Raw genomic sequence first — 23,084 nt, 5'->3', positions numbered from 1 at the left:
CTCATTTAGTTAAAAAGTTGTTTTGATTCTTAAGGCAATGCACCATTTTGACAGACCACAGTGGTAAAATAAAGGTTGTGAGGGCTGAACCCCATTTAGCTGCACATGGTCAGATACCACCACACACTTCATTACAGTCAGCGAACTCATTTCTGTCAGCCCGTTCCAGCCAATTTGTCAACCTCCTGGAAAAAAGAAAAGGAAGCCTGAGACTGCAAGCTCCCCTCGTCGTCTATCCATCCTTCCGCTCCTTGACTGTGTTCCCCGTCAACCTTTTTTGAAACTGCTGATCCGAGCTTTTCTTCAGCTCGGCTAATTTCTCTCTTGTGGTGAAATTATCCTCTCATCCCGTGCGTAGCCTTTTCATCGTTTCTCAAACACAAAGCCTGAGGCTGACATCGGTGATGTTACTGAACGCTTTCAGATCTGGTCGGCCTCACATAGATACTGCTTTTTAAAAAATAATTTAAATTATTATTTATTTTATCATTATTATTATATTATTATTATTTCTATTTTTCAGTTTATTTTTAAGTTACTTTTATGAACAGTCTCTTTAAAGTCCTGACATTTCCAAATGTTATCACTTTTTCCCCCCAAACTTCTGGGCTGTCGATGTTTATTTAGCTGTTCATGCATTTTTTGCCATGCTAGTAGTGTGGCTCTGCACTATGAAATGACTGAGACTGCCAAAATCAGAAAATAAACACAGAAATAAATAAATAAATGGAAAAATGAATAAATAAATGGGAAAATAAGTGAATTGTGGAATAAACAACAAATAAATACAGAGGCATAGCAGAAATATCAATTTATGTGACATAAAATATATTTATTAATGGTTTCATTATTTTTAAACATATTTTTTGGTGCATTTAATTGAATGATTATTCATTTTAAAAAATTCTGATTTGGGCATTTTCAGCCCACCATACTGCGGATGCTTAAGCAGATTTGTCCACCACTGAATTTTTTGGAGCTTCACAAACCCTGCAAAATGACTTGTTTGACTACCAGAATGATATCCATTTGGTCTGATAGCATTTGGAAAGTCTAGAAAAGTAATGAGGGGGCCAAGCCGGATGTAAACCAGCTCAACGGATAGAAGTCTGTAGTGTGCACGCCCTATGGGACTCACAGCGCAGTCAATCTGAATAATTTCATACCCTGGAAGTTGAATGTTTTTGGTTTCTTGTGCCACTGATCATCTTTCACAGGAATGAACTGGGCTTCACCTCCGATGCTATAATCAGTCTTGATTATATTTCCATGAGTATTACCACTGAGCTGGGATTTTGAGGAAGTGAAACAACGTAGCTGGAAATGTAGAGCCTGGTCCCTGCAGTGGGGTGTTTGCCTAAAGGTTCCTATTCTCTGGGGAAAGTTCCTGCAGCTTTAGACTTGTTACGCCCTCTATATTACTCCTCTCTGTTGTATATTTCATGTGCAGCTGATTCTTTTTAGTCTCGTTTTGTTGCACTCAAGGGTCCAATATCAGTTCTCGTCCCAGCATTTATGGAGATTAATTCCCAACTCCACTGCCAATCCCCCCATTTCTCCTCTCACATGCTCTTTTTTCCCTTTTCTGCTATCTCAGCTATATCCCTGACTCTTCCTCTCTCTGTCCATCGGCAGCTCAAGATTTGCCCCACAGGTTACTGTATGTCTAAACGCTTTTTCCATCGCCATGGGTTGAAGAGGTAAAGCATTGACAAGATGCAGCCTTGCTCGTCTGTTTCACTAGATAGTGTGTGTTACAATCTCTCCGCGATGTACACAATTTTCACATTTCAAGCACGTGAGGCACACATAAACTGCCGTCCCCCCTTCAGCCCATAAGGGAAGGCTGCAGTTCATGAGCTGCTGATGAGCTGTATAGCATGGAAATAACCTCCCAGCTTATCCAGACGATAAGCAAGCAGGAAGAGGCGGTCGTTTGCCAGTTAGTTAAGCTTTATAGCTGTGTGCAGCTATAAAGTTAGCTTTGGGAGGGGAAAGGAGGGAGAGCGGGGGAGAGAAGGGGGTGAAAGGGAGAGGAAGTGGGGAAAATGGCAAAAGGGTGGAGAAGAGAGTGGAGATGTATTTTCAGCTCAAGAGTGCTTCATGCCCAAACTAAGGATATTATTATAGCAAGAGAGCCACAGACACTCTTCAGACATGAAGTCAGGCAGCAGCTTACAGCATGAAGGCAGTGCACTGTGGACCAACCCTAACCCAGGCCAACATCAGGCAATGCATAGTCATTTCATTTTTCCATCAAGAAAGAGCAGCCACACCTGAATGAGCGGAAACTGGAATTTAATTTGATTCACTTTTTCATTCACTTCCTGCAACCAAACCATGACAGTTGTGGTAAATTTTTTCTTTTGTTGATGTTCAATTGCATTTTCTTTTCTCATCAGTTTATTAAATTCATTCTAATCTGAGCAGAAAAAAAATACAAATAGATACATAAAAAAAAAAAAAAAAAGACAAGAAGCAAAATCATATTTTACCTACATGACCTTGTATGCTTTGTGGCTTTGCAGCTCTTAAAACTGCTGCGCTGTGGCAAGTTTCCCTAACTGTACCAGGCACGGGAGTAATGCTGAGGCAAACTGAAGTAAGTGGCTGTAAAACTGTACTGCTGGTGAAACATCAGCAAAACTTAAGGAAGCGAAGGTACAGCTAAGTTCATGGCCGTGGTGTGGAAACATTTTAGTGTGGTTTCCTGTTGTAGAAAATAAAACAAGGAGAGGAGGAGCGTTTGAAATGGACAATGTGGTGATATGAACGGACGATAACATGCTCATTAGATGCACTTCTTATGGTAATGTTCAGGTAAAATGTTGTGAATGTTTGTTACTTCTACTCTGCAGGACCCCAGACAGTTCCATGACACTCTAAGCTGCTTCAAAATATGCAGACAAACCTTTCATTCGTTCACATTCATCATCACGTTTGCTCGTCAACTCAAATTCTTTATTCAGGTCAGGTTCTTTGTTTGTCCTATGCACAGGGATCACAATCATTGATGGCACTGACGTTCTTTTTTCTGGGCTTCCTCAAATGGTGTCAACACAAACACATGTTCAAAAAGAAAAAAGACCTAAGATATTCTGACCTTTGACTTTACACTTTCAGTCAGTGGCAAATGTTCAAAAAAGTCCCCCCATTAGGTGTTTAGGAGCACGTGTCAGGTCATTTGGAATCCACTGGAACCTATTTGTAGTGACACTTTTTTGAAAGTTTCACATGGTTAGAGGCAGTAAACTTACTTCAGTCAGTGACTGAGGGTTAGACTGAAGATATTCTGACATTTTACCTTATGTCAAACCAATTCCTTCATAGGTTAGTCATCATCATTGTCTTTGCATGTTCTTCCTGGTGTCTTACTTTATCACAGGTTCAAATCTGGCTACATTTCACTACAGCAATGTAGAGAAATCTCACCTCAAAATCACCTCCAAAATGATTAATGACTGACGATATTTGTGAAAAATAGATATTCTACCAAAATCCAATACAAAAATTAGGTATGTCTCAATCAACAAGCAACCAAAGGCAATGTATCATTGATTTTGAGTCAATGGGGCAAATGACTTGGAAGCTATTGTATAAGACATGTCCCTATGTGAAATAAATGGGATTGATTAGAGGTGAAAAAAAAGGTGAAGAAGTGTCAAATGTTCAATTTACTTGAACCTATTTGTAGTGACACTTTTTCCAAAGTTCCATATAGTTGGACTTGTCTCGTCTTACTCTATCACAGGTTCAAATTGTCTACATTTCACTACAGCAAAGTAGAGAAATCTCACCTCAAAATCACCTCCAAAATGATAAATGACTGAGGGTTAGACCTACGATTTTTCCACCAAAATCCAATAAAAACAGGTGTTTATAATTCAACTAGTGTAGGTAGACACTTTGCCATTGTAGGCCGATTTATTTATGAAAAATTGTGACTTTTTATTAAAATAAAAATGATGAAAAAAGAAATTCTGCTAAACTCTAATAAAAACAGGTGTCTCTCATTCAACCAGTATAGGGAGACATTTTGGCATTGATTTTGAGTGAATGAGTCAAATGAGCTGGAAGATATTGAGAAAAATGGCTGATGTATTCGTAATTTTTTTTTTACTTTTTAATAAAATATTCATGAAAAGTAGAAATTCCACTGGATTGGATTTATATTCCTGTCCGTACATTTTATTCGCTGTTCCATTTCCTACTCCAGTATCTCTTGCACGCTGTGGGCTCTGCTCGTAAAACCATACGCTATGAGGAAATCCATCATTTTGTGTTTTATTGGTTTAGTAATTTTTAAGCAGGACTTTTTTTCTTTTTTTTACCTCTTCAGGGCGAAAGAGTCATAAGACATTTATGCCCTGGACTGCATCGAAGTGTCCTAATCCAAACGTTATCGCGGGCAGTAGTTTAAACTGAAGGGCTTTTCTATCTGTGCTAGAGGGGGTCATTTGGCCTGCGTCCTCCACCCGTTCCCCCTGTCAGCAGCTGTATTTCTACATGATGATATGTCTGTAAGGCTATCTCGTGGCACTCATTAAAAAGAAATGGAAGTCTATAGTCCCTGTAATACCCGTGGGACAGGGGTGTGAGTCAGCAAATGGCAGTGCCAACCCCTTTTGGCATGTCCAACACAAACCCCAATGTCATTCTGGCCACCTGCCCATCCTCTCTGCCTGCACCTCCCTCTTCTTATCCCCCCTTCTTCACTCTCTCTCACAGAGTCACGGCTGATGATAATCCATCTTTTTTCTCCCAGAATATCACTCTATTACTCCTGTCGACGGTTACAGGGCTGGACTGTGAGCGTGCCGATCCATGGTGGGTTTATAGTCTTTCTTGTTCTTTATGGCATGAGATCTTCTAAGAGGATTTTCGTTCTGCTGCTACACTTGTGCAGTGTCTTAAAGTGTGGCGCTATTATGTTAAAACTGGTTTAAAATGTCGGGCATGTTAATTTGCCCCCACCCTTTCTGCACTAGAGCAACTTCTATGAGTCTAATGTATCCTCTGTTTGGTTTGACTGTTATCATTTTAGCAAATTTACTATAAATAATTAAATATAATAGTGACTATATTGGTCCTTTTTAAATTAAGGCTTTTTCGGTTTGTATATTCGATTTGGGGCTTTTTATTTGCATGTTTTACTGTACTGTCGTTTGTATGCTCCTGTTCTACCCCTTTTATTCTATCTTAGTTTTATTACCTCTGCCGAGAAGGTTGTGTTGTCACCAGAACCCCTGTTTCCCTGCCTGTCTAATTGTTGGTTGGTTGGTTGGTTTGTGATTTCACAAAAACTACTTAACAGATTTCCAGGAAAAATTGGACGGAGGCTGGGTCTCAGCCCAGAATAGACCCTATTGACTTTTGGTGTGGATCCGAATTAATGATTATTTTCTCACTTTCTTTAACATTGCAAGATTGAGCATTTTTTTCTTGTCATTTTCATTTCTCAGATAAGAATGTACGGATCTTGTTAAAAAAACAAACAAACATCAGGTGTATTTAGATGACTGGTATCTAAATGAGTGCAATTTGATGTAGATCTATAAAAATTCAGATCCAGCTGATTTAAAATGCATTATTTGATATTGGATTAGACTTTATTGAATTAAAGGATGCTGATAGGCCTTGGCAGAGCTAAGCACTCTACTGGGTGTTGTTCTAGTTTTTCATTTTATTTTACTTTTAAATCGTACTTTATATGTCATTTGATATTATCTTGTGTTGCTGCAAGTCCCATCTCAATACCTTTTATGTCTCATATGAAGCATTTTGAATTATCGTGTTGTTGAAAGGTACATCTCTGCCTCTAAGGGAATTATGTGTTTCTTAATCGGCCTCCTTGTCGCAACTTCATCCAGCTCCTAGTATACTGTATTTAGTTGTCGGTTCCCTTTTTTAGCCTGCAGTCTACCATTCCCCCACCCAACCTGCCATGAGTAAGGTTAGTTTAGTTTGCAGATGTTTTTTGTAATAAAATGAGAAAAGCTAGGGAAAAAAAGGTCAGTAAAAGTCAAATATATGTGCGGGTGAGGTAGAAACCCATTACAGGCTCAGACTCAGACAAAGAGGAAAAACGAAACAAAGAAAACATACGTATCTCTAAATTAAACGCAAAATAGAACTAATACTGTACATGCCTTATCACATTCTAAGTTATGTTTAGCTGCTGATGGAAGAAAAGAGCGCTATGCTGAGAGTACAACTATTACTTTATAGCATAATCACATACTTATCACATACTTATCTTGTTTTCTATACGTTATGCAGCTTTAAGTAAAGTCAGAAGAGAACAAAGATGCCATATCATCCACCTGAGCTTACCATACCGGCCCATTTCCACTCATTCTTTGCTGTGCTGTCTATTTTGCATTTGCCCTACGTTTTTGCCCATTCGTCACAGATTTTGACTGCCTTCTTGGGTTTGACCCCTGCTACCTTTTGCCTCTACCTCCTCCTGCTCCTACCTACAAGTTTGATGTTTCTCTGAGCCGTTACGTTCCTGCCCTCCCAGGCAGCCAGTGATTTCCATTTATTTGACAACAACGTGAGAATTAACATAAATACTTGATCTAGATGCATTGCATATTCTCACTGTATGTGATTTAATGTGTCAAATAAGATGCTGATGTGATAGTAAGATCAGTCAGGCATGAAGTCGGTGGTTTTACAGTATAACCTCTCTAAAATAATGTAATGTAAATAATAATAATGTTGTTTGTAACGTAGATCCACACATGTACACATCAACTCAAAGACCCTGATTTGTTTTCATAGCTCAGAAATCTTATCACATGTGCACAAATGTGAGAATGCGTTTGTGGCTGGTAGAATCACTGCTGAAATCTCTTCAGAATTGTAGATGGAGTTTGCTGTTGTGTCGTCCAAAATGAGGGACAGAGTGGTTATAACTGTGTACGTGCTTAGTGATCAATTAGATATGACCTTGGTCAGTTTGAATGACTTTTCTCTTGTAAATGCATTCGTTCCATAAGCTTGACCTAATGAGGTCCTTAGGTTTAACCCTTGATGCAGTGAGGACCAAACCAAACATTTTGCCAAAACGACTGTATTTCAAACTGGCTATCACATTCATTTGGCATGAATTAGTCGTATTTCTTAGCTCCCAGCATCTACCAAAATGAATTAAAAACAGAAATATGAACACACACTCACACACAGACACTCTGTAACAGACACCACTTGGCTCAGTAGATCTGCCTCTGGAGCTAAAAATAGCTCTCATGTTTGAGGAGCAAATTATTTTAACTTTGGCTCGAAGTGTGAATTCAGCTTTCTGTCTCATTTGTGTCAAAATCTGCAATGTGTTAAAATCTATATTTCCCTCTAAGTGAGAAAAGCAACAAAAATGGAAACTGTATCTGCAGTTTATTTCCACCTGTCCATGACATTAAAGGGGCATTATGTAGTTTTGAAGAAGAAATGCAAACTCAAAATGTTAATCCTCACAGTCATAATGAGGTGATAGTACAAAGTCAGAAATATTTATTGTTTCCATAACTGAATAAACAAGCGGTTCTCAGAGGATAATAAGGTCCCAGAACACTGTTTGAAGGTAGAAAGGTTGCAGGGTCTACCACATATAAACAAAGTAAAAATGTATGAAATTGTGTTATCCTTTAAGGTCAGTTTGTTTATTAAGTTTGTTTCAGCATAAGTACTACGTCATGCATCTTTAATATTGGCACTCACTGCTTTTTTTGCAGTCTGTCCATCAGTCCATCTTTATTCCCCCTGGCTTTTTGTCACCAACTTTTTTCCCGTTTTTTCTGGTGCAACAACGCCGTGCTTTATGCTCTGGTTAGGTTCAGACACAAAAACCACCAGGTTAGGGTTAGGAAAAGATCATGTTTTAGCCGGTTGCCACAGACACGGCTGCAGATGTTTGGACATCTCTTCAAAAATATATTTTTTGTCGACACAAATTATCCCAATGTCTCCTTATTCTTATATTTGAGAAGAAATTCAGGTCATAAACATTTGATGTTAACATGTTAGTGGTTTTACAGAAACGTTAACTGCCAGCATTTTCTCACGGTGACTGGGCTGTGACATCAGCATGTTACCTATAGTGCAGCTTCATAGAGCCACTAGAACAGATGTAGACTCTCAGCATTGTTAAGCTACGTCTCAGGAGTGCATTGTTGTAAATAAGACTAAACCCAAGGCACAGATTCCGGTGTCACAGTGACCTAAATACGGCAGGGACAAATCTACATTACGACAGCGTCTCTTGCCACTTGCATTTCTGAACTGACACACAAAATTTACTCCGAGAAAAAAACAGTTTCTTGACTATTTTCGCCCCCACATACAGTTTATGTACATCACAAATACTTCACAGCATAAGCGAAACCCTAATCGCTTTGTTATACGGAGACCACATGTTCTCTCAGTTAACTATATTCATTTTCTTGGGACTGCTCATTGAGCGTGTAATGACCCATGTTTTTCAGCATGTGAGGCGGCACGCAATATTTTTTTACACTGTAATCAGGTCAGAATCATTTTCATATAATCAGGTTAAGGTCAGGTAATTTAATTTCTCGTTGTTATGAAGTTGTAATCATTTTATTTAGTTATAATGAGGTTGAAGTCTGGGTTGTGATTGCTTTCACCTGTCACTGTGGCTCACTGTTTGCTCATGCCTCGTAACACAGACACATGCAGTAGAGACTAAATCTGGTTGCATCCTGACCAGCATCTATCTTTCAAATGCCTTACTCACACCTTCCATGTGTTTTCACTGCAGGTTTTTACTGCAGAGGATTTTGCAAATATTTATTGTAAATATTGTTTTAATAATCTCCTTTTATAACAGATTTACTCACAAACCTTTAAAGGTGCAACATGTGAAAAGGGCCCTGTTGAATTTATACTCAAAACAAATGGGGGGCAGCATATCACCAGAGTTACTGCTAACTGCTACTAACTGCAGCTACCATTAGCTAGTTAGCTCAGTTAGCAATGCAGTTGGTGGTCCCTTCGAAGAGCTTGGAGCACTGTGGGAGTGTTGGTGCTTACACCGCTAGCATGGGAGCCTTACCGGGACGGGCTTGGGCTAGCTTATTCAGGTGCTAACTTCTTTCATATCTCCTCATTAACATAATGCATAAAAGTCATAACATCACACTTATTATTTCTTCACATTCTGATTATAATCAATTTTATTGCTTAGCTTACATATTGCACCATTCAGGACTTTAGATTGCTCAAAACATCTCTCTGTTTGGCCCAACATTCTCCATATTCACTCTTATTTCCCTTGCACTAGACTCTCTCTCCTCACAGCTCATTTTCCTGACACCCTGAAAGCCTCAATTGCGCCGTTCACTTTGTGATATCTCACAACTTTATTTATATCATAATTCACAGCTAACCTGGCGGAGAATGTCTACCATCAGCTGTGCAATGGGGACTCACATTTTTTCACATTGTCACCAGACTCTGACACAGTGTAAATCTTTTATTTCTTGTCATGAAATGCACACATGAACATGTGAATTGAATTTAAAAAAAAAGAAAAGAAAAAAAGAAAGCAACATAAATCCACCTCACACATATGGAAACAAATGGGAAAGAAAGTGGGTCATGTATCCCACAAGGAGTGGGCTCACGGTGAAAAAGCCTTCAAAGTGATAAATAAAAAACAAGGCAGTTTCGCAGATGAGCAAACGTTTGGTTGTTACATCATGAAAGAGATTTGTCTCCTATCAGGAATTGGTAGGTTAACGTTTGACCCAGATACAGCTGGGGTCTGTGGATGTTCATTACATCAAAGAGTTTAAATTAAGCTTTCTCATTTGAATAGAAAAGGATCTTTAAAATAACACTTTTTCACCTTGTGGGCTAACAGCTTCAGGCAAGGCTGAAGCTTTTTCGCCATCATGAGACAACAAGGATAAGTAGTTTTTCTCCTGTTCGCCCTGCGTGTTCACATTCTCCCTAATCTTTAAATTCGTGTTGCCCTTGAAACCTACTGAGCCACAACATGCAAAATGGTTATTTCCATCTTTTAACATTGTGCAAAGGCAAAAAGAGGAACATTATACCAGCATGGCGGCTTTTTTTTTCTGTCCTGGGCGCATCTACTGCCGGCCATTATGGCTCAGCCTGCTCCGAGGCTCATCTGGGAGGTGTGAGATTTGCATCCTAAACGCTGCTGCACATGAGAAGATAGCGTGTGGCGACTGTCCTCAGTGACCTGCCCGATTGTACACACTCTCCATGACCTTGGAAATCAGTTGTTGTGGCCAAATCAGGGTTATAATCACAATCTGAATCATGTAGCGTGTTTCAATATTTAGTGATACGAGGAAAGTGTGGTCGCTGGGGGAGTCTGGCACTTGTGGCCAAGAGTGAGAGGAATCTGCTGGAATGTAGTGGCTAATTGTTTTTACTCCTATAACATCGTTGGATTGAAGATGGTGCAATTTAAAAGCATGCCAGAAAAATATTGAGCATGTCCCAACGTCCCACCGCATCCATTTGCAAGGTTCGTGAGCCAGCATACCTTTCAGGCTACTCTGACCCACAATGCACTGTGCAGCCGAGGATGCGTCACATCAGCTGAGCCGCCGTGAGAGCACAAACAAATGACAACTCATTGGCTGCATTCCAAATTGCAGATTTTGCTTTGTAATTTCAAATTGCCTGCTACAGACTTCAATGGATGCATGAGCAAGATGGCAAAAGTTCAGCGTACAATGTAATGACAAAGTATTTTGTCCCAATTGTATTCAGACTGTGTGCAACAGTCAGCCTGCTTTGACAAGGAAGTGCAGTAAGTGCTAAAATTCAACCGTTTGTGATATGGAATGTTGTTTTTCTTTTTTTTCCTCGTCAAAAAATCTGGTGCCTATATTACCCACAATGCATCCCAACCACCAACAGTACAGTCAGCGATTCGGGTGTGTTCGGATGCTAGTAGCAGCTAATGTAGCTTGCATGCATCTGCCACCTTGGACAATTATGTACGGCAGCAACACTTGGACAAACCACACACAGAACTGCATCAAAACCGTAAATTCAGTTCAATTGAAAGCAGTAAAGAAAATTCTGTCCAAGTATCTTGACAGTTCACAGTAACATCAATATGAATATCATGGAATAATCAATAAAAATGTAGTAGCAGGACTGCCTTAGTCCTACTACTACATGCTGCCCTTCTCTTTAGGTCAGTCAGTCCTTTTGGCTGACCGATGTATGCTCAAATCAGTGCTTTTCACCCTTACGATCGTATTTCATTTGGTTAGTTGTGTACATGGATTTATTTTTATGTTTAATTGATTGTTTTGCATTGCATTCATATTAGATTATCATGTTCATTAAGGCTTGAGGAAGTATCTGAGAGCCAAGATTGTGGTAAAGCGATTGAAGTGAGGATAATGACGACCTGATTGATTTAATTAACTCAATCAATTCAGATAGCCAGCGTTCTGTTTCCTGTTCTCTAATGGAAAAAATACAATCTATCCATTCGTCCTTGATGGCTGGTAATAAAGTGTTGGAACAGCTTGATCTATGATCCAACATTACTGTATTTTTTTCTGTCTCAGCAGATGGAAATAAGCACATTATGAGCGACCATTACTTATGCACTAGTAAAGATTTTATTTCACAGTATACCTTCAAATTTACCACTTCATTGCATTTATACATAACTTTCTTTTTGACTTTAAAGATGTAGTTCCCTCTGAGGGCAATAACGTGTTTAGCTTGAGGAGGTCAGCAGCTGACTAATGCATTTTAACAGCTTAATGTAACTCAGATGAATCCTCTGGTAGAACTTTGTTTAATAAAATCTGTTGGCACCATGCAGAGAAGATCTCAGAGCTCTGGGTTAGATGTGTACATACTAGGGCTGTCAAAGTTAACGCGTTAATAACGAAATGAGTTACCATCGACGTACATTGAGTCTCAAATATCAGTTGCAAGCCAAACACACGGCAGATGCAAAGAGCCCCCCCGCCAAAAGCAGACAACAAAAAAGGCCTTTTATTTTCCTGCATGATTTGAAGTGTTGAAAAAAAAATTTCATAATGCAAGCATATTTGCCCTTTCTTATGTTGTTAAAAGTATTAAGAACATTAAAAAATACATCAAGGTACATTTAGAACAGAAAAAAATGTGCAAAAAAATTTGCGATTAATCGCGAGTTAACTATGGACAAAATGCGATTAATCGCGATTAAAAAAATTAATCGTTTGACAGCCCTAGTACATACCTAATTTACTTTCCTGCACTTTTCTATTGAGATTATAGAGAGATAACATTTGTCTGAGCAAGGTCACTTCACAGTGTAATGTCCTAATTATAGCCAGGTCGCTCCTTTCAGTGGAGTGTTAATGCATATAATCAAGTAGAGTGAATCATTTGGATTGTGCTGCAGCATGAGAACAGCACAAAAAAAGTAACTCAATGAATGTCATAGTTTGTTTTGTATGTCAGTATCTGTGCTCGCCATCTAACACTGACAATTGAGCATAGATTTTACAAAACAACACACATCAATGACAGTCACACTGTCTCGGTTTTTTAATTCTTGAGGAGGATCTGTGCTGAATTGTGGCCAAACAGCACCACATGGGAACCTGTCAGACTCCAGATAAACCGCGAAAGCAAGCAGAGCCAAACCAAAGCCTCCCCACAGCAAAACCCCCCAAAATCTCTTGCCACCCAGCGATGAGTAGCAAGCTGACGTCAGCTGTCTCACTAGACTGCCTGCTGAGAGATGGCTCCCTTTCCACTGGAAGTGGATGAGAAACAAAGTTGGCATAGATGGCGAGCGATAACGAGCAAACAAGCGGGTAGCGTGTAGAGCGATGGGTTTTAAAATAAGAGAGGAGAGGAGGAGATGGATAGTAAGCGCCGAAAGAATAGGGTTATGCTAATTTCAGTGGATGGGGAGATTAAATGTAGTCATATCAGGGCGTGTGCCTTCCAGAGACGGGACGCTAATCCCGCTCGCTTGCTCCTTGCAGCTCCTCTTTCCACACACGCAGCATACACACACACACACACACACACACACACACACACTCTCGCACAATGGCATGTCTCCATAGCGTAAACGGTGTGCAGTGAGTGGTACACGGTAGCAGATGTGGAAATGCAGTCAGACACCTGGAGTTGCAAGTCAAATGGGTCGACACATGTTGTCTGTTCTCACTGTTGCGCTTTTTTGCGAAAGCATCCTCTACACATGTTGTGTGTTGCTGACTGTGTTTGTTTCTTTTTTTAATCAAGGAAGCGTTACATGTGATGCCAACTTTCCAGAGTCCACGTTGTACAGGTTTTAGTGTGTGTGTGTGTGTGTGTGTATTTTTAGGCCTGTGTGTAAAAGAGACGGACAGACAGAGAGCGAGTGGATGGAGGGTAGTGTATCGTAAGTAGAGCGAAAAACAGTTCCCCCGAGCAGTTAATAAAAGATGGAGCTGCAAAATGGATACCAGCACGAGCTCCGACATGACAGGACAGCAAAAGATACGGCCGTGTTTTTTGTGTGTCTTCTTTCATTTGTATTCTGTGTTTTGCTGTGAAAGATTGATGCTGGTTTTTTTCTATGTTTTTCAGCGGACGGCAGTTATGAAACTTGCATGCATAATACACGACTGTCCATGCGGGTGCTGAGATCCAATAAAAAAACGTCAAAACTTTGTGTGCTGTCTGTCTGGCTGATGGAATGTGGAGTGCGAAACGAACAGAGACCAGAACTGTGGCATGTGGACACGGATGCAGCATTTTAAAGAAAATGTATGTAGAGTAAAAGCTGTGATAGCTTAAAATTAGATGTATACTGTATAATGTATGTAAAGTGAGGGCTGTGATTGCATAAAACTAGCTGTACACTGTATCTAAAGTGAGAACAGTAGCAGCATTAAACTAGCTGTACATTTTATATAAAATGAGAATATGATAGAATAAAACTAGCTGTACACTGTATCTAAAGTGAGAACAGTAGCACCATTAAACTAGCTGTACATTTTATATAAAATGAGAATATGATAGAATAAAACTAGCTGTACACTGTATCTAAAGTGAGAAATGTGACCCCATAAAACTAGCCGAACATTGTATGTTAAGTTAGAACCGTGAAGGCATAAGACTACATGCGTACCGTGTGCTATATGTAAAGTGAGTGCTGTGATAGCTTAAAACTAGATGCAGGACTACACTACATGCAGTAAAGTCACACTCCTAATTCACAGCTGAGTTGAGGCTGATACTTGCGTGATTACCGCGAGAAGCCCTTGTGAAGTCCTTATCAGCCGCTTCATGCATTTATGATAAAAAAAAAAAAGTATGGTTCACCATTTGCATAATTACCTGCTGCACCGCAACACAGCATTGTATCAGTGACGGAGGATGGCAGGGGCTTATCGGTGCACTGTCAGGCTGCTGAAGGCTGAACATGATTGTTGCAGACAACCGCCACTAAAATAACTGGGACATGGTGTACAGACCTGCTGTGCCTCTGAGAGAATATATCGCTCCACAGAAAAAAGGAGGAGGAACTTGCATTTCGCATCAGTTTTTAATATAGATAGATGGATGGATAGATGGATAGATAGATGGGTCTTGTTTTCTCCGATGCTGAAGGACGAACTTGTTTCTTTAAGAATATTATCTAAACATTAATGAAATCCAGCGCCAAAGGCAGGATTTTAATGGTGCTTCACTTATCCAGCAACTGGCTTGTTAATTATAATGCCACAATAGTCCTGTTAACTCCACATATCTGCTTGGGCGAGAGGCAGAAATTATTAGTAGTCGGTGTCATTCCTTTGTTCTGAGCTGTTTCTATACTTAGCTCACAGTGGTGGAGTACGCTGCATACTGTACACGGGCTTTTAATGCAACAACAACAAAAAAATGAGCTGGCTCCATGAGAGAGATTCTATCAGTGTCCGGAATAACACATAAACATAATTGGGTGAGTGTGTGGCTATGCAGTTTTGCATGCCGGGGAGGCTGGTAATTACTTGCACACACACACACTCATGCAGAGGCAGTCAGAGAGGAGCTGTCCTTGGTGCTGAATCAGCCACCCATGCTTGGCTGCGGGTGCTCTCTATGGACTGCTGTGTCTGTCTGGTGGCCTGTGGCTCCCAATGATTGTGTTACAACCTCCGCTATTGTTTGCTTGCAATGCCCCACAGTGTGCTTTTATATCAATTCAAGCACCAGTAAATGCAAAAGGGGCTGTTTTGTGTAGGGTACTTAGGTAGATGTCTGCTCTGTTCAAACTAGATTTCGATTTCCTTTTGCTCCTTTGCTTTGTAACAATCAGGCAGAAGGTTTACACAGGTACTGGGAGGTCAGCACTCCTCTTTCCTGGGAAAAAACAGAGTGGTCCTGTCTCGACTAATAGTCTATATCCTTGTAAATACACATTTTAATAGAATAATATGCTTTATAAACACGTGATAATTTTAGACTCAAAACAATGTGTTTTTTAAGTGTTTAAAGATTGGGTCCCTGCTCAGTATGAGTGTCTGTGGAGCAGTCTCTTGGAGAGTATTGGTGACTGGGTCTGACCTCTATTAAAGTTAATGATCAAAGCAAAAGATGCATCTGACATTTTTATGTACTTCTACCACTCAATAGAACAAAACATATTTACGGTGATAAGACTAAGACAGACTACATTTTGTTCGGTCCATTGAATCTCGCACATCGACATCGACCCCTCAGTTATTTACCTTCCAATTAACCACCATAGTTTAATACTAGTCATCATCAGTGCTTCTTCTATATACATTTAATACAGCAATACTTCTGGCAGCAGCTGTGGTGCCCCCTTCCAGAATTGCTCTTGAGAAGTTTTTCTGTTTTTGGAATGCAGTTATTGTCTTTTTTCTCCTTGTCACAACCAGTGAAATGAAAAATCCGTCCTTGGGTCGATGTTTTTTCTTTTCTTTACCAAACTAAGTGCAGGCAGCAGGAGCCATGGTTTCCTTCTTCGATATTTTGCTTGCTTGCCAGGGTTGACAAAAAGACAAAAACAAAGGAAAACAAAGCTTTAATGTCGGGACAATGGACTTATCTGCCTGCAAACATGGTGTGCATCAGTGGCCTTTGGATTTCAAGTTTGAGTTTGATTAAGGACGAGTGGCCACAAGAGTCCTTATTTTTAGAGTAGTTTCCTAGAATGGAAGTTGTTTTAAGTACATACGTTTTGAAAACACTCAAGTCACTTTCACATCATTTGGTAACTCTTTCTGATAACCACAATTAGTGAATGGTAAGTTTATAGCTAACTAAACTTAAAGTTATTGGTTATTTCACTGTTCAAGGTTTATGAACATCACTTACAACTTTATAATGGCAATCAAACAAATTTTCACAGATGAACTTCACAGTATTTATTAACTATCTACGAAAGCATTACAATCATAACTTGCAACTTAACAACACATAATTGTTTAGTAATACAAGAAGTATAACATTGTGACAGACCCATTATAAAATACTTGAGTTTAACCACATAAACAATGGTGTTTACAAAGCTGCACCACAAAAGTTAAATAATGTACAATTCAATCTCGTACCGCCCACTTCTCCAGGCGTCACCATCTCTCAGCCAATCACGTCACCCTCCACCATCCCTCTGGCGTATTTTCGGACGCCCAGACCAATCAGAGCGAGCCGAGCACTTTGTCACGGCGAAATCAAAGTTGTTGTAAGAGCGCGTGTGTGTATGTGCGCGCGATGGGAGGGAAAGTGGCCGGTGGATGAGAGAGAGAGAGGAGCGGAGACAAGTGGAGGAACCCACCGGGAGGCAGCCAGCCAAGCCGCTACTGGATATTTCATTCCCTCCACCGAATATAACAATTTCCATCTCTTCTGCTTCGATTTAGAGACTTAAAACTGAAGACAAGGAGCCGCTTTCCCGGCGGAATACCGAATTCCGCTTACAAAAACGCAAATTCCCAGATGGAGGCTGGCGATGAAAGATGACTTGACAGTTAGAAACTAGCTCTACCTCTCCGGGATAAAGACTCCGTAGCGATGTTTAAACCTCTCCGTGCGTAGCTGTCACCCTCCCCTCCATTCCCCCTGCCGCCGTGGACTTACCAGTTTGTTTCAGTGTTGCTGTCGAAGGAGCATTTTCTGAGCCGAGATGACGGAAATCAGCGAGAAGGAGAACGAACCGCAAAACCGAGACCTCCACCGGCCACAAGCTACCGTGCCCAGCCAGCCCGAATCAAAGGTAACGGCTCACCTGTGATAGAATGGCGATTTTTAAAACATTAAGTACTAAAATGATAAGTGGTTTTCTGAAGTTGGAGAGCTTTGAAGGATCTAAGCCACCTTTTGTTCCTGATTTGGACTCGTGTCACCACCTGCTCTGCCTTTAAATCACTTAGTTTTTAAAGGGAATTTTTAATAAGTGATCTCTCTTAGCTAACTAGTCGGCTAATTCGCTGGAGGCTGCAGGTCTTGCATAACAGTAAGCTGCTTTAATTCGTGCAACTACTCTGACCTTAAAGTTAGAGGGCAGAGATTACATGAAGGTGCGTGTGTGTCTGCTTTCTTTGCATGTGTAGCGAGAGCACAGACTACAGGTGAAGAAAGATGCCTTAAGAGTGTGTTTTTGCAGGGTTTCAGAGATCATAATATGTTTTGGCCAGGCAGTGATTGTGGGAGGTACAGACCTCCAAGCTGAGGAGTTATGAGCCTGCACCTTTGGGGGGCCCTTGCATCATTTCTCTTGGAAGACCCAATGGGACCATCCTGTCCATGGACGATTAACCTGCTCTGCTCAAAAAATAGAGCTGCTGGTCCCTTTTCAAACTTCACATTTCTCCATTTCTCTATGCATTTACAGTTTTTGTATGTTTTCTCTTGTTCCCAGTGTTTGCTGCAGGGGTAATTCAAGTAAACACACTATAAACAGAGGTTACTGTAAACCATCTTGCATCAATAGTGCATCTTGCAGTCATTATCTCAGATCACCAGACGTCCATGCCATGTGCTCCAACCTCTTGGAATAATCTGCAAAAGGTTTTCAATTTGATTAATCAGAAATTGGTAGAATTCAGGACTTTTGTAAAGTCTCAGCGGTAAATGGCTCCATTAGAATTATCACTGTTCATACTCCACTTGTAGCCGTGTTATAATATTCTTGCCTGTTTGTCTACTTTGTTCCTTCTGTTGTCTGATTTGATGTATTTACCTCCACTAAGGAGGTTATGTTTTCACCCGTGTCTGTGTTGGTTGGTTTGTCAGCAGGATAACACTGAAACTACTGAATAGATCTTCATGAAACTTGGATTGAAGATGACCCAGTATAGACCCCATTCATTTTTGGTTAAGGCGTGACATCATGGTAGTCACGATAACCTTGATATTAAAAAATGAAACATTGATATTAGGTTAATAATGCCCATATGGGCACGCAGGTGGTCGAGTGGTTAGAGCGCATGCCATAGACGCAGCCGACCCCGGTTCGATTCCAGCCGGAGGTCCTTTGCTGCATGTCACATCCCCCTCTCTCTCCCATATTTCCTATCTGTCTACTGCTTAATAAAGGTGTCTATGCCAAAAAGAAATCTTTAAAAAAAATAATAATAATAAAAAAAAATAATGCCCATATGATAATATCGTGTGAAGATTTTAGCTATTGTGCATCATTTGTTTAAGAGTTATGTGGTTGTCTTTTCACTAGTCAGTGTTTTTAATAGGTGTATTGATATGATTTTTTTACCGCGTCATTCTCTCCACCTCTCTACACTCCCGTTATAAGTGTAATTAGTTTGGCAGAAAAGAGACAAAACACACAATAAACACAGTTAAAGATTAATTTGATTGCAGTAGTTTTGTTTAGGTGGCTGGTATCTGTGAGTGAGTACAGTTTGATGCTGATCTGGTGATCTTAAATTATGGTTAAGCAGTTACGGGTGGTTTAAAGTGATATAGGGCTATTGAATTTGATGAAGGATTAGGCTTGATTGAATTAAAGGGGACTGTTGGGCCTTGGCGGAGGGATCAGCTCTGTTGAGTGCCTTTCTAGTTTTGTTTATGCTGTGGGGGTCGACTGATATGGTCTACAGGGCTGATACCGATAATGAAAATTAGTAATCAAGGACACTGATACACATTTACAGTGAATATATCATCTTCGTGTGAAAAATTAGAACAACCAGTGATGGAATGTAACTAACTAAAGTTTACTCAAGTACTGTACTTTTGAGGTACTTAATTGAGTTTTACCATTTTCTGCTTCTTTATACCTTATACTTATTATTTAATGACTTTAATTACTAATTATTTTGCGGAGGCGTGATAAGTGTCTCTTAGTCTATCCATATTTTGCTGCCATCTATGCCCTTCATGAGAGATTTTGACCCTCTTTAAAAAGGTGCCTCATGTAGAGATGCAACGATTAGGCACTTCATTGTGTAGTCGATCAAAGAAATTTAGTTCCGGCTGTATAAATGTGAGGATTTGCTCTTTTTTTTTTCTCTTTACTATCATAAATGAAGAGTCTTTGGGTTTTGTATTCTTGGTTGGACCAAAAAAAGAAATTTGAAGACGTCACTTTGTGATCTGGGACGTTGTGGCGAGCCTTTTCCACAATATGACATTTGATAAGAGTATGAGATTAATTGATTAATTGTGAAAATTAAAACAATTGTTCATTGCAGTCATAGCCTCAACGTCAGCAGGAGAAGCATGACAAAAAAGCAGTCCCCTCCTTGTTGGTAATCCAGAGGTGTATAACAACCTCAGTCCAATCTTGTAATTTTCTAAAAATAGACGGTCTTCTTTATGCTGATGGATCTTTCTTGACAAAAAGTGGAGCTGAACTTCAAAGTGACACTGTTCTCAGTAAATTCTCTGCTACTGACTTGACCTAAATCTCCTGCATCACATTTATCTTTTAACATTTTCAAATGAGCTTCAAGAGCAGCCTTAATTGCAGCAGCAATGAGAGCAGCAAATTACATTAAGGCTGATTTTTGTCGGTCCTCGCCACAGGGAGCTGGAACAAGCCTGGCAGGACGGGCCTCTTGTTGTTTCTATTTGACTACAGACAACACAATGGATGGTGGGCGTTGAGGTGCTGCGTGAATTTATGAGCCAATCAGCTAGCAGATGTTTGCTGTGTCTTGCTAGGGGCATGGTCATAATTCACACAAACGGCCGTCCAGACAAAACAGAACTGGGAGGAAACAATCCTCCGAGCTGCGTCAGCCGTGGAGCTCTGTGTTTGCCAAGCCCCTGCTGGCAGCCAGGACTGCTCCACATCCCGTGAGGAAGAATGGAGAGGAAAGGGAAGGGAGAGATTAAATATGTGTTACAACTGGGATCTGTTTAAGAGTTTTCTGCACAAGGGTTTCTCTCGAGCTTCACATGTTACTTCCTGTCACTCTCAATCTTCTTACTTGTCTCCCTCCTCTGTTCCTTCCATAACAATTTCCACCTTTTGCTTTCCCTTTTGCTTACATGCCTTTTCTCAGTTCCTCTTCCCTCCTGTCTCTATGCGATCTTTTCTCATCCCCTCATCCAGCTCTGTCTCTTTCATCTCTCACTCTCCGTTCCCTCTCCGTCTCAACCGTCCCTCGGCTCTCAGAGTATTTATTACAGTGCTAAATGGCCATACCAGCTTTCTAGAGTGCCGCTAATGTGGCTGTGACAGACAATGGGGAGTTATTCCACCTCCTCCACCTACGGGCAAGGTGATTGCTCCGAAAATATTATTATTCCTCTCTAATCACTTGGAGCACATGCCATTCAAGTGTTGTGCATTTAAAGTGAAGTGGGTTCAAGTGGATGACAAGAAAAGCTTGGAATTAGATGAGACGATCTAAACCACTCTCATGTCTGTATAGTTACGCAGTATGCCTATGTGGATCTCTAAAGCTGACATGTCATCGCGCAGTATCTCATGTGTTTAATCTGTACAAAATCTGTGTTTAAACTACAACGTTTGTTTGCAAGAATTTTACTTGACCAGGAACAGCTATCAGTCAACCAGCACAGATCTGCCGCATAACCACCGTTAAACAGCAAATTGTTGTTTTTACACCGTCAATTATTAAGATGAAGGGGTGGCACACTTTAGCAGGTGCATTTTGTTGTCTTTGGACCAAGCTGTTTCCATCTGTTTCCAGTCTTTATGCTAAACTGATGTTCACAGTTGCCAGTAGTGCTGAATGTGGCAAGACTGGCAGGTCCCAGTGAACTCGTTCATACTGAGAATTCAGTACCAAGGTGTTTTCTTGCCAAGTTTGGCTTGTGGCAACCAGGACTGAGGATCAAAATCTTGTCCCCTGCAGATACACTAGGCAGTGTGTAAGTTTATAGAAGCATTTGCCTTACTGGCATGAGACTGGTGTTGATCTCCTCAGTAACTTCTTGACTACAAATTGAATGGGCCTATTTCCCAAAATGTTGAACTATTCCTTTAAACTCTACATAGTTTATTAGTGGAGGAAATGAGAGCTGTGCAGAGAATCAGCCACAACATAAAGTTTAATATTCCCAAAAGACAGTGGGTGTAAATGCTGATAATGCAAGGTGGTGCTGTACCTCGGTCCGCAGGGCCTACACACGGCCCATCGCTTTCTCAGCCAACACAAAGACATTTTTATGAGGTAAAATGATGGGAAAAGCTTCTCTCCCACTTTGCCCTTCACGCTCACTTTCACAAAGTTCTCTGACTTCCTTATCAGCCCTCTCTCTCCCCTCTTCATCTAATTAATTTCTTGCTCTCCTCTTAGAGTATGTATTTCCTCTCTCTTTTCTGTTGACCGCTGGCGTTTGATATGAAACCCAAAACCTCGTCTGTTTCCACCTGCACTTCACCTCTCCTCATATTTCCCACTTTCTGTCTCTTCTCTTCCCATCCTCTTTCTTTTCCCATATTGTCTTGTTTCAGCCACAGTTCTTGTTAGGAACAAGAGAATGTGAGTGAAAGTATGAGGAAAAACAACAGGAGCTGCGTAGAAGAAAAGACGAGGCAAATGAAGCTGAACGAACAAGCAGACATTCTTTTTTGATTAATACCTCTCTATTTCACTCCTCTTTTATCTTCAGTTTTTATTCTTAAAATTACTTTTCATAAAATTTCATACATGAAAATAGTCAAATTCCAATTTGGTAGTTTTACACTCCATAAAACAAATTATTAAACGCAAATGTGTAGTCATAAATTGAAAAAAGATATTATATTATTTAATTAGTTTTGGCAGTGGTGACATGTAATCTTCTCTTTAATGTTCACCCCTGAATTCCTGTCTCACAAGGCAACTGAACCTCTTTAATTAGAAAATGCACCAGCAGAGCTTCTCTGATGTGTACCAGCATGGGACTGTACCGTTCATTTGATTATTCTGCATGGATGACATTTCTGAACAAAGCGTATTCCACCTCTTTGTGTTTGTTTCTTTCATATCGCTTTTAGCAGGAAGATACATACATTTCCAGCCTAACTTATAACAGACAGACCATTATATGTTTGTGTTTCCTGCCAGAACGATTGACTTGTCCTTCTGAACTGTGATACAATCTATATTAAGAACAGAAAACAGATACATAAAGACACAGTGAGAGTAACAGGAGGAGATGATATTCACATGGATAGAAAACGCACAAAGAATAGGACATCACCACTGTTCTATCAAACTTTTTCATACTTTATAGTGTCCCCGTTGTGCTCATGTATACCATGTTGACCGAGCACTGTCGTGATTAACGATGAAGTCATTGAGTTACTGTCCTTGATTGAGTTCTGAAATCCTGCTGATCCAGCAGAGTACCATGTGCAGTGTCAGGGTTAGAGCAGAGTCCGTTGGGAATAAATATGGACTTAATTTAGTCCTTTGTTTAGTACTGACCTTAGTCTGCTGCTTTAAGTTAACTACCGAGGTTATTCTGTCTCTGAGAGGCAAAGTTGATGATGTAATGGAATGAAGAAAATAAAGTTTTATAATACATAGTTCTGATCTTCACAGTTCAGAATGTCAGACTCACACTGAGAAAACATGAAATAAGTACAAAGCGAAATGTTAGAAGAGTGTGGTTTATCAACTGAATAAGTCATC

General features: G+C 40.2%; 1 protein-coding gene across 2 annotated transcripts in view; it reads left to right on the top strand.

Annotated features, from left to right (window-relative positions):
* Positions 1-4,716: 4,716 nt before the first annotated feature.
* Positions 4,717-23,084, top strand: part of LOC115571820 (SH3 and cysteine-rich domain-containing protein 2-like) — a 37,969-nt gene continuing 19,601 nt past the window's right edge. The window contains exon 1 of one of the 2 annotated variants that reach the window (XM_030401436.1): positions 4,717-4,827. In XM_030401436.1, the coding sequence (XP_030257296.1) occupies positions 4,825-4,827 (3 nt within the window). In that variant the 5' untranslated portion in view covers positions 4,717-4,824. Of the gene's footprint in view, positions 4,828-16,726; positions 17,246-23,084 lie in introns of those variants that run through there. The other variant, XM_030401435.1, reaches the window with a different exon arrangement.

Source organism: Sparus aurata, chromosome 20 (genome assembly GCF_900880675.1).
Source record: "Sparus aurata chromosome 20, fSpaAur1.1, whole genome shotgun sequence".
In the NCBI taxonomy this organism is placed as follows: domain Eukaryota; kingdom Metazoa; phylum Chordata; class Actinopteri; order Spariformes; family Sparidae; genus Sparus; species Sparus aurata.
Note: the sequence above shows the minus strand (reverse complement) of the source record. Positions and strands in the feature narration are given on the sequence as shown.